The sequence below is a fragment of the Juglans regia genome, chromosome 6 (assembly GCF_001411555.2).
Source record: "Juglans regia cultivar Chandler chromosome 6, Walnut 2.0, whole genome shotgun sequence".
In the NCBI taxonomy this organism is placed as follows: domain Eukaryota; kingdom Viridiplantae; phylum Streptophyta; class Magnoliopsida; order Fagales; family Juglandaceae; genus Juglans; species Juglans regia.
The window spans coordinates 151,628-164,656 of NC_049906.1; the positions used below are offsets into that span (position 1 = coordinate 151,628).

The window sequence follows — 13,029 nt, forward strand, 5'->3', positions numbered from 1 at the left end:
GCTCCGTCATCCCTCCCCACGTTAAATTTATGAAAAATTTCATAAATTTATAAACTCAATTAAATATTACATATATATATATATATCATCACCTAAATTATAAACTCACATCAAACTACATCAATTTCTAATTTTTTTTTCTAAAAATCTCTTCATAAATTTAGCACGCCTCTAAACATATTGCTTCACTCTCGGCCAAATTAGGACAAAATTTAAAAAGCATGATGGTTAAATAGCAGCAAAATATGGTTGATTTTTAAAAAAATGAAGTAGAATTTGAATCTAGTGCGCTCCAACGTTCAAATATAATTAGGATCCTCGTGAGCCGTCAAACGGTCACATATGTCCATGTGAATGTCTTTAAATCAATTTACCCATCAAAAATAATTTTTCTTTTCATAAAAACAAAACAAAACAATTACTTTTGGTTCCTATAAATAAGAGGGGACATTGTTCAGACTCTTTGCAGACCTCCAACCAGATTATAGTTGTCAGTCAGACTTTCATGATTATAGCCTCCTTTCTACGTGAAGGAATAGAATAAACTCGTCTCTCTGCAACTTTTACCACTTCTTTTTCCTAGTAGAATGTATTTTTTTCCCCATTCAGTGTCTTCCCGTCAGATCCCAAGTTACTGAGAACTTTCCTTGCATTTTTCAGCAATTTTCCTGACCTAATAAGACCCACCTTCCAAAATGCAAAGCCTGAGATGTATTTTCAATATCTGGCTGATATTTACATTCTTCTTTATGTTGTCGGAGTCGCTACCTCAAACAACCTCACAAACCGCAGTTTGCTCAGTAGCAGATAGAGCTGCTCTTCTCAGCTTCAAAGCCAGAATCGTGAAGGACACCACCGATTTTCTCTCTTCCTGGACGGGAAACGATTGCTGTGACGGAGGCTGGGAGGGCGTGCAGTGTAATCTGGCTACAGGGAGGGTTACTGGATTGATACTGCAAAGACCGGATAGGGACAGTAGCAGTTACATGAAGGGCACTCTCTCCCCTTCTCTGGGCAGTTTGCGCTTCTTGGAGGTAATGTCTATAACTGGGATGCAACATATTAGAGGTCCGATTCCTGAGAGCTTCTCAAATCTAGCCCACCTCACCCAGTTGGTCCTAGAAGACAATTACCTTGAAGGGAACATTCCTTCAGGTTTGGGCCGTTTGTCCGTACTCCAGACCCTCTCACTTAGTGGGAACCATTTGAGGGGGCAGATTCCTCCAAGCCTAGGGAATCTCAGGAATCTTCAATATATAAATTTAGCAAGAAATTTTCTAAGTGGTCCAATCCCAGCCAATTTCAAAAATTTCCATTCTCTGCAGTCCTTGGACCTTGGCTTCAATTTGTTGTCTGGGCTAATCCCAGATTTTGTTGGGCAATTCCTGAACCTTACCTTTCTCGACCTCTCCAATAACCAATTATCAGGGCAGCTACCCATTTCCTTGTTCAACTTGAACAATCTATTGGACTTGTCCTTGAGCAATAACCAACTCACAGGAAAAATCCCAGACCAGATAGGGGAGCTTAAATCCCTTTCTAGCCTTTCATTGAATGCTAATCGGTTTACGGGTCATATTCCAATAACCATTTCAAGATTACAGAACCTTTGGAACCTTAATTTATCACGAAATGTACTCTCAGATCCTTTGCCAGAATCCTTTGGTAGGGGCATTCCTTCTTTGTTGTCGATAGACCTGTCCTACAACAATCTCAGTTTAGGAGCAGTTCCTGATTGGATCAGAAGCAGACAACTTTCAGCTGTCCATCTAGCCGGATGTAAACTGAGAGGAGCCCTTCCACGCTTTACAAAACCTGATTCCCTGAGCTCTGTAGACCTATCCGATAACTATTTTACAGATGGCCTTTCTAATTTCTTTGCAAATATGTCCAATTTGCAAAAAGTCAAGCTCTCAGCCAACCAATTGAGTTCAGATCTTTCAGAAATAAGATTTCCCAGTGGGCTCTCTTCTATCGATCTTCACTCAAATCAGCTTACTGGCTCTCTCTCAAGGATCTTGAATAACAAAACGAGCCACTTTTTGGAGGTTATAGATGTATCTGGCAATCACATTAGTGGAATGCTTCCTGAATTTAGTGGAGGCTTGAACTTAAAAGTGCTCAATGTAGCAAGCAACATGATTGCAAGCCACATCCCCAGTTCAATTTCAAACCTGATTGAACTTGAAAGGTTAGATGTTTCGAGGAACCACATTAACGGCACCATCCCTACAAGTTTAGGCCTATTGCTGAAACTTCAATGGCTTGATCTGTCCATAAATGGGCTCACAGGAAAAATCCCAAGTAGCTTGCTGGGGATCGAAGGTCTAAGACATGCAAACTTCAGAGCAAACAGACTCTGTGGAGAGATACCACAAGGGAGGCCGTATAATATCTTCCCGGCTGCTGCCTACGCCTACAATCTGTGCTTGTGTGGCAAACCCCTGCCACCTTGTAGGAAATGGAAACAAGGGAAAATGGGCCAGTAAGATGCTGACTCCATTCTCCAATGGGATATGCTCACGACATGAGAGCATTATCATACAGGAGAGAAGAGGGAATAGGTTCGGCTTTCTGCACCAGTTGGTCTATTATTCTAGCATTCATCTTCTTACAGCTTATTGTCAGTTCCACTTAGTAGAAATAATAATTTATTACTACTTTCTACTCCTTGCCCAAAAATAGAGAACTCCAAAGCAATACCACTAATAAGTGCAAGCGCATCCATCCCAAAGAATCTGTGCTTCAGAAGCATTGATGCAAAACAAATCAATGTGAATCATAACCAAGATAAGCTCCAAGAATGTCACAACAATTGATATTTAGCTCAACATAATCAGCCAATAGAGAAATCTTAAGGAAAAGGAGGAGGAGGAGGAAGAAGAAGAAGAAGAAGAAGAAGAAGAAACAGCCACCCAGGACTACCATAATACGATATATCAAGGAAATGAGTTAAGCCACATGCTTGGCAAGTTAACCAACAAGTGTAACATTCTAAGATGAAATATATATGTCATATGATACCCCAAACCAACCAAAAATATAACCCTTAAGAAAACCCTTAAAATCTACCCTCGAAACTACTAGACTAAACCAAATCCAAATTTACAGGAGACAAGAACTAATCATCAGACATGAAAATTCAACATGCAATCTGTCCTGCTCTCCATCAGATGCTCCTTCCCAGAACCTCATCAGTCATCAACCTCCAAAGGTAAGAAAAGGAAGCCGCTTATTCAGAATGAAACCAATATAAATAGCCTAAATGACCAAAACCAGAAACTACACACTAGGAAAAAAATATCATAGTTCAAGTAAAATGAGCTCAGAATCAAAAGTATTAACTTTGCAATATCTAAAACTGATGGCCTACATCTTCATCTTCAGCATCGTAACTCTCCAAGAGGCCCGGTCATACTCAGCCTTAAGCTCGGAAGCTTTATTCTGGTAAACCTTGTTTTCATAGAATTTGGTATTCAACTTTGAAGGAACCAAAATAATTGAAAACTCACCTCGTCAGTCAAGGATTTCCACTTCTCAACACCATCAATTGCAACCTAAGATTCATTATCCCAAAAACCGAAAAACAAAAATAAAAGGAAACCAACCGAAATTAAAACTCCTGCCAAAAAAGTAAAATTTAGAGCAACTGTAGAAAGAGTTATACCGTTTTAAATCCTTTGAACCAGAATGAGCTTCCGTATGGACCTTCCTAAAGTTATCGCTGGATCATATAAAAAAAAGCTATGCCTTCAGCAGATATATCGCACAAAGAATCATTCCTAGCATTACAACAAACAAAAACGAAATTGAGACTAATCGAAACATTAATCTAACCGTGTGAGAGAGAATGAGAGCGTCTCTTCTGCAGGCTTCTTCTTGGTGCATAGCCAGAAAGAAGCAAATTTATGAAGAAATTGAACACCTTGTGTTTGTGAAAATAATTCATACACCGTGAGAGTGTTTGAGAGTAATTTTATTCATATATATATCGATATATATTCATGCTACAAGAGGTATACACGGATTAGAAAGCATAGTACTGTTAGTGTTTCTATGTACAAGGAAATAATTACAAGAGTAATTAGAGAGTTATGCTATCCGTTGGTGTGAATATATGGGAAGTAGTAGAATTCTCAGTTGTAGCCGTTGCTGTGCATATATGGGAAGTCTGCTCTGGCTTTACCCCATGATTGTGGTTAATAATTAAACTCCAACAATTATTCTCAAAGTAATGGAATTGATACAAACAGAAATCCATGAAAACCATACAAGGATACGAATTACGATATAGTAGAAAGAGGACCCCCCGTTATGGCTAAAATTAAGTAATTAAAGACAAACAAAACTAAGCTAAAACAGCAATAAAGCAGTGTCCTACAGAGTCAAGTCTTAAAAAGAAAATATATTTCAAGCATAATCGTTCAAGTTTCATTACAAACTCTTTTCAATATACACACAGAGAGAAGGAATTTGGAAAAGGGTACCATCTGGCAAAAGCACTGGAATCTTTGGCGGGAAGGGAAAAAAGTGGTAATCTGGGCCTCCGACGACGCTTCAACTCTCTTCCTCTCCCGTCTACTCCAACACCCGCCATTATCTTCTTCTTTCTTGATTGAATGTCTGCCTGTCTGTCTGTCTGTCTTATCTCTCTCTCAGACACGCACAGAGAAGCAGAAAGGAAGAGAGAATAATTGCGAATTAGGGGAAGACACAGATAAAATGAAGTGAATGAAGAGGGAAAATCTGGGAGATTTCCATCAGCATCGTCATCGCCAAGCAAAAAACAAATCGTTTTGGCGGCTTCCCGCTTCGTGTTGCCAATAATTTTACCCACCGTGTTTAGTTTGGCATACGTGCCTCCCTATTAATAAACGTACATTCCGGGTCTTCTCTTGGGGTAAAGGCAGAGGAGTGAAATGAATGCAGATGGAGAATTGGGATTGGCCTACTGAAACCACGCTACACTTTTGTCCCTATATCTTCGCATGTTTGGGAATACCAGTGCATCCGGTTACCTAATTTTTCCTAAATTTTAATTTGAAATGAATCATGACAATTTTTATAATTTTATCCTAAATTTTATTTATCTTTAAAAAAACATTTTACATCCTATTTCATATTATTTCTCCATTCTATTAAAATAATATCCTTCTATTCTTTCTTTATTAGTTTTTTCTCTCACTTCCATTTTCATTCTTAACTATTAACTCTTTTATTTTTTTCTCTTATTTTCAAATATCACATTCTACTAATTTTATAAATATTTATATGATTTTTTTTTCTCAAGTACAATAATAGTTTTCAAACTATTATCGGTCTTAAAAATAATAATTTTTTTATAATATGTGCATTTTCCAACACGATAATATTTTTTAATATGATTTTGTCCGCATATATAACGGTAATATTTGATTTCCATTTGTCTAACAATAACATTTTTTGTCCATTTATAACGGTAATATTTTTTCCTTTCTCTAACGGTAACACATCTTCTTTACGTGATGACGACAACATTTTTTGTCTTTTTATATAACGGTAGTACTTTTTTCCTTTTCTCCAACAATAACACATCTTCTTCACATGACGACGATAACATTTTTTGTTCTTTCTCCAACTGTAACATTTTTTGTCATTTCTCTAACGTTAAAATTTTTTGTCCTTTCTCCAATGATAACATTTTTTAGCATTTATCCAACAGTAATATTTTTTGTCATTTTTCAAACGGTAACATTTTTTGTTCTTTCTCAAAATGTAACATTTTTCGTCCTTTTTTCAACGGTAATATTTTTTGTCTTATATATAACGATAACTTTTTTTCTGTATAAATAGGGCTTTTGCTTCAATTCACTCACATTCTTAAGAACTCAAGTCTGATTTCATCTAAAAACTAAAATGAAAAGTCTTCTTGCAAGCAAGTTTGTGCACCAAATTACGTATCGATGTTGACATGTAAGACATCCGTTTAACAAAACGATGCAAATTGAAGACGAAAATGATTTTCATGAGATAGAAGACCTTCTTCTTCTCTTAAAATTTTTCTTTTTTTGTTTTTATTTTCAATAAAAAATGTCATATAAGCATTGTTATGTGGTTTGGTGCGCAAACTCACTTGTACCTAGCAAGACTCAAACTAAAATTTGTCATTCCGACCTCATCTTCCACTCCCTTCATTAAATGGCTCGGTCATTTTCTCGCAAATTGTTGCTTAACTTATCCTCTGAAGATGAGTTAGATATTATTCTTAATAACAATGCCGGATCTTCATCGAGGCATCGTGGCAATTGCCAACGTCGTAATTTTATTAAAAGCTGAAAAGCATAAGGCTGGGGCCCTTTACAAAAAGTTGAATGCAGTACATGTGAAGGGGACTAATGATAAGGTGTTAGAGCAGCATAGTGCTGATACCTAAAGCGGTGAACCAGATACCTACTAAAGGAGTTCGAGTGGCTGAATCTGAAGCAGCTACTTTCGAAGTAACAGAAACTGATCCAATTCGGAGTTGTTGATGTTTATACCGATCAGTCATAGAAAAAAAATCCTGATTCATGACAGCTCAAATCTTCGATTTCCTTTCTAGACTTGGCTTTCACTTGCTCTTCCCTTATTAACCTAGGCGACATGTCGCCTCCCCGCTAGCATTAGGATGACGATATTGTAGGGGAGGTCCTGCGGTTGTGATATAATTATTTCTCTTTAGAAAATCATTTTTTATAGTAGAAGATCCCCTTTATGTTTATTCCTTCAATTCAAGAACTCAAGGTGCTCTTGCTTTTTCCTTCGCCTGGAATTTGAGTAAATATATCATGTCGATTGCTCAACCGTACTTTCCATTTCGATACTGATTGTGAAATTACGTTGTTGTGTTAAAATAAGGATAGCTATATTGATTCGGTATCCTCTAAATAAAAATTATATTAAAAAATTATATTCTAATAATATTTTAAATTTATAACATTTTTATTCAATTTTTTTCTTTACTTTTCCAAAACCTAATAAAACATATTAACTCAAATCATTTCGCTATTGAAAGGGATAAAAAAGAGCAGGTCCAGATACATCAAGCCCAACCCATCAAAGGGTCATCATCAGGAAGCAAGTGGGAAAATAAGGAAGGGGCAAGACGAAAAGGAAAAACAGAGTGTTAGAGAAAAAGAGATAACTGATGGGAAAATAGAGAAAAGAGAGGAAAAAAATGAGAGATGCAAAGAAGTAAGTGACATAAAACTGAAGAGGTCTGAATATAAGGGGATTTGATCAGATCAAGAAAGGGATCATCATCTTCATCCTCACGACGAGAGCTCCAAAGAAATTATTTTCTCCAGAAAAATGAATCTCTGACCTCTATTGTAAAGAGGAAAAAAAAATTATGAGAGACTGTAAAATACTCATATTATAATGAATTTGCTCTCCAAACAACCCGTGGACCTAGGTCATGTACCGAACCACGTAAATTTATGTCCCTATTTCTATTTACATTTCCAGTATTATTTTTTTATTTATTGTTATGGATGTACATATGTGTGCCGTATCGACATCCCAAACCGCCACCATGGGATTCAGATCATTTCATAAAGACTTGGATCACCTCCGTGGGTCTGGAATGACTATTTCTCCTATTCTGGCTTGTCATGCAATTTTTGGCATTAACAATTATTATTCACAGAATTATCATATAATCTCATTCTTATCTAGTAGGTGATGAAATAGTTTGAGTAAATATATTTATTGGATTTTAAGAAATGAGAGAAAAAAAAAAGTTAAATAAAAATATCAAAAAATTAAAAAAAATTGCTTGAATATAATTTCTTAATATTATTTTTATTTTGAAGTTTATAAAAGTTTTATTTTATTTTTGAAGTTTGTAAAAGGTATATTGATTTTTATGTTTGAATAATGATTAAATGAAAAAGTTAAGAATTTGGAATTAAAAAGTGTTTTGTATATGAATGATGTTTGATAATGAAATTTTGAGAAATTTTGAGAATTCTCATAATGTCCAAACAGGCCCAAAATCTTTGTGCCATCTATTTCATTTTGTCAACTATCTCTCTTTCTCTTTTGAACCCTATTTTATTGATTTTTTTATGAGGTTTCGTTCGAATTCTCTTCCTTTCTGCTTTGATTTTGTTTCTCTTATCTTCCAATGGGGTTTGTTTTAGTTTCTAAGTGTGTTTATTGTTTCTTGCATCCTCGAGTAGAATCTCATTCTCATCTCTTTTGTCTGTGATGAGCTTGCTTCCATGGTTTTGAGCCACTTTACTCTTGTTTTTGGTATAGGGAAGGCACTTCACTTTGAGTGGAAAGATGGACTCTTTGTTTGGTGGGGTTAGAGCAGAATTGGTGATCAAGTGAGGAACCTTTACTGATTCTTTGGGAGATATGACTTTACAAGGATTGCTTTATTGTTTAAAGGAACCATGATGAATTCTAATGCTGTTATTTTCAAAACTACACGTCGGCTTACTAAATTAAATAGATTTCTAATGCCCGTTAAGAACCTAGTATTTTGGTTCTCTCTCTCTCTCTCTCTCTCTCTCTCTCTCTCTGTTTTTTTATTTTTTGGTCAAAGGAGGACGGCACCTCTAGTATTTATTTGAAAATACCTCACTTTTGACGGAAGGAAATCGTGGTTACAAGGAAAGGGGACCAAAAAGACAAAGCCTTGGGGAAATGACAATCCCAGAAAAACCATAACAAAACAAAGCAAACCTTAGCACCTTAAAGCCGGCAAACCCTCCTTATCAATCTTCAGAATTCCTTTTAGTTGTTGAGGTAAATCCATATAATGAAACCAATTTTCACTAGTCCCCTCTGCACCAAGTCTAGCAAGGAAATCTGCCGCCGCATTACATTCTCTATAAACATGCCGAATGGTAAAAACCATTCCCTCTAGATGATTTCGAATTTCCTCCCAGTAATCAAAGAGGTACCATAGACCACATAAGCCTTTAATAGGCTTTCATATCACCAATCTCCATCTTCAAGTAAAAGAGGTTTGTACATTCACTAGTTGGAATATGTCAATGCTTTCTTCTTTGAATGACACCTTTCAGATTCAAGAGATTATTCAACATTGTATCATGCTCAAACCAAGTCGTGATGTTAGAATCTGGAAACACTCTCATGATGTCAAATTCTCTTCTAAACTCACTTGGAATTTTCTTAAGGATCACCTCCCTCACACCAACGCCTCGAGATTTGTTTGCAATCAAACTCTTCCTATCAAGATTTTGATTTTCATTTAGAAGCTTTGGCATAATGGTATCTCTCTTGATGATAAAATCCAACAATGTGGTATCCCTATAGCCTCTAAGTGTTCTTCTCATCTTGAAGGATCTTGTCAAACTGCAAGTCATGCCTTTTCGGAATGCTCTCTTGCAAAGACCATTTGGTATTATTTCGCTACAACTCTTGGTCATACCTTTTAGACAATAGCTGTTTAAAGGACATTATTATCCATCGGTGGTCCTCGTTTAAAGGTCCTGATCAATCCAATCTTCTTACTTGTTTACTATTTTTGCTCCTCTTGTGGAATTAGGGCTAGCTTGCAATAAAACCAAATTGGAGGGCTCTGACACCTCACCTATTACTATTATTGTTAAGATCAAGGAGTGGCTTTGTGGCTCAACTCTTTTCTAAAACCAAAAGCTCTCACTCGTAATGACAATATTGAGGTTCTCAACTTTTTACACATCCTTCAGTTAACTATCTAATCAAACGCCCTATTTTAGTCAAATGGGTTCCTCCTCTTTAGGCACTTTTAAGTTGACCATTGACGATGCTTTGAACGGTAACCCTGGGAATGCTGATTGTGGTGGTGTTTTTACGTTCCCATAATTGTTCTATCATTGCAAATTTCTCTTGTTTTTTGGGTACACATACCAACTCTTTTGCTAAATTGTCAACTGTAAGAATTGGTTTAACTTTATTCTATGAACCGAGTATTTCTGATATGATTGTTGAGATTGATTATCTTATTGTTATTGATTGGCTTAATAAAGACTCTTCTCCCTTGGAATTACTCTAATATTTAGGATGACATTTTACATTTCAAGATCTATTTTCCTTTTAGTATCAATCATGTCTTCAGAGAAGGTAATGTGCTTGCTGACAACCTAGCCAATTATGGCGCAATGGGACACACAATAAGCTTTTATTCTCTTATTCAACTTCCTAAACAGACGATTGCTTTGCTCCCTCTAGATCGTGCATGTCTTTTGTCTATTCAGTACTAATTTTCTAGATCATTCCTTATTATTGTTGTACTTTCCCTTTATGTTTTTCTTTTCCTTTTTAGAACTTGGTTTTTGGGCTTTATCTTTCTATCATAGCAATCTCCAAGTTTCTCATTTATGTATAAGGTATTCATTCATCATAAGTGAAAGTAATCAATAAAATTGGGTATCGTATTTTTTCTTAAGAAAAAAAAAAGTTCAACATATTGGGCCTTTTGTTATGGTTATTGGAGGTTTTTAATGAGACTTCAACCATGGAGTGGAGGTTTTGGTCGATAGGGTTCAAGAAAAGTTTTTTACCCGTTTGGGATCTTGATCCGATCGGACTCACTGATTAAAGTTTACTTATATATTATACTAAACTCTTTTACAACCATCACATTGTATTTTGGTTATCATATCAAAAAAATTCTTTCAACTCGGTAAATGTGGTCGCATTATCAAAGTACCATACAAAACTTGTGTCTTATATGTGATCAATTTTTTTTTTTTTTAATCCTGAAATCGTTCCTAACACGACACAAGTGGCTCGGCTCGCCTTTTGAAAATGCAGGCTAGGCAGATTGCGGTGGTATTCTTTCTTTCTGACTATTCATTTGGGTCGGATGGTTTTACTTGGGTCATGGCTCCAATACCCATGATGAGTTATCTGCTACAACAGGTTTTGTTGTAGTGCTTTCAAATGGATATTGCATATTTTATTATCGTAACTGATACTACTTTGGTGGTTCTTGGATCCGAACGTCTCTTTCCATCTTGGAGATATTATCGATTTTGGGAGGAGATTCTTTCACTTTATCTAGCTCTGCACGTGTCTATGCTTTTAGAGAAGGAAATCTTGTTGCAGATTTCCTTGCTAAACACGGTGATGCGAGCTACACAAAAGAGTTGCATGGTGAAATAACAGCCTTACCCATACTCAGATCAGATCAAGTAGACAAGTGATTACAAAGTTTGTCAGTGACCTAGACACATTCAATAATTGTGCAAAGCGTCCCACTTTTTTTAAAAAATAATATAATTTATTAATAAAAAATTATTATTATTATTTTTTATATATAAATCTTATATTTATTTACTATTTTTAAAAAAGAATATGACTTGCACACTTTATAGCAAATATCATTTTCATTCCTAAGCTTTTCTTTGTTAAAAGTATTAATACATCAAAGAATTCATAATTTTGAAAAAAATTTTTACTCTTCATTCATACATCACATATGATTTTTTTCCTTATTAAATGTTTGGTGTATGGATGATAAGTAAAAAAATTATTTTAATTTAACAAGAATAAAATAAAAAATCAAATGTGATGTGTGGTATAGAGATGATGAATAAAAATACTCACTTTTTAATTGATTGATTTGAGAATTTTTATTTGTAACATAGTTTGGAGTAAGCTTGAGCAAGAAGCTCGATGGGTCGATGAACCTGTGCAGCCCGAGTAGGTCCAACCCGATAAAATGGGGCTAACATAATAATATGTTTCAAAACTATCGAACCCGATGAATGTCAGGGAACCCGTCTATTAAAACCTCTCACTTCTATGTCAAACACTAGCCCCTGCACCACCCCTATGCACGTCTTCTCCCTACCAGAGAAAGAGCTTAAATGCCGCTCCGCTTTCTTTTTGATCTTGAGATCGTGGTTGCACTCGACGAGGTTTCTAGCTCTCTTTGTTTGAAGGATTTTGACTCGGTAAAGTTGGGTAAGTCGAGCTCTTGCGGGTAGTTTTTAGTGGTGAATTTTGCTCTGTAGCTAGATTCAACTCCAATGGCGGGCTTAGTAGTTTCTGCAAGTTGAATATTAAATTCCAATGGATAAAGGTGCCTTCTTTTTGTTTGCTTGGTTTTCTCTTAAAATACAAACAGACAATTTTTTTTAAAAGGAGTTTCATGGTAGTTATTGACCCAATGTATTCTTTCTTAACAAACCAATGATTTAGCAAAACCAGGAATGGCTATTTTTCGAGTATTCTTTTTCCGAATTCTACACACCTTACCCAACCGGAAGTTTAATGGAAAAGCCTAAGAATGAAGGGCCGGAACTAGAACTAGTAAGGTAGTGTTTCAAGACTCCTGTTCCAACTAAGGCTAGAAGTAAGCGCACGAGAACCGGAGGCCGAGTTTGGTAGCGCACGAGAACCGGAGGCTGAGTTTGGTCCCTTAGGTCCCCTTCGCTAACCGAGTCGTCCTCGAGTTCAACCTCCTCGATCTCTTCCTCGTCCCCTTCAAGTACTTGGCTCATATACCCCACAACAGCCCAAAAGGCGGGACTGATCGACACACCACAATGGAAAACATATAGGAAACCTCCCATTTCCATTAAAAAAATAAAAGAGAAACCCACCATCCGGCTTTTGACCCGATCCGAATATGTCTGGTCATCTTCATATTGGCTGTTGACGGGTCGGGTCGGTCCTTAATCATCCATCGATGAATCGGGTTGTTGGCCTAGTTTGGAGGAGAACTATATTCTAAAACAATAGATCAATTATTTAAAAAAAAAAAAAAAAGATCAATAACGTCTAAGAGCAAAGTTTAGAGGGAGGAGGGGTGCCAATGGCAGTAACTGATTCTTATGTGATTTTTATAATTGTGTAGGCATTATTATTAGGGGCGTACCCTAAAATTGACAAAAAGGGTATTCAGGACAGTAATCTTAGTTTAGCGCGGTTAAAGGAATTACCAGAAAAATTAAATAGCAGTGGTGGCAGAGTAATTAACAAGATGTTGACAAATGTTCCAATGTGTTTTCTGGCCGCAAGCAGTAGGAAAGCAACTGCAAGTTA

At 36.2% G+C, this 13,029-nt stretch overlaps 1 protein-coding gene across 1 annotated transcript; it reads left to right on the top strand.

Moving 5' to 3' along the window:
* Positions 1–458: 458 nt before the first annotated feature.
* LOC109020512 (DNA damage-repair/toleration protein DRT100) lies at positions 459–3,556 on the top strand. Its single transcript, XM_019003017.2, has one exon. It carries the CDS (start codon positions 696–698, stop codon positions 2,487–2,489), a length of 1,794 nt encoding a protein of 597 aa, XP_018858562.1. The 5' UTR covers positions 459–695; the 3' UTR covers positions 2,490–3,556.
* Positions 3,557–13,029: the final 9,473 nt, after the last annotated feature.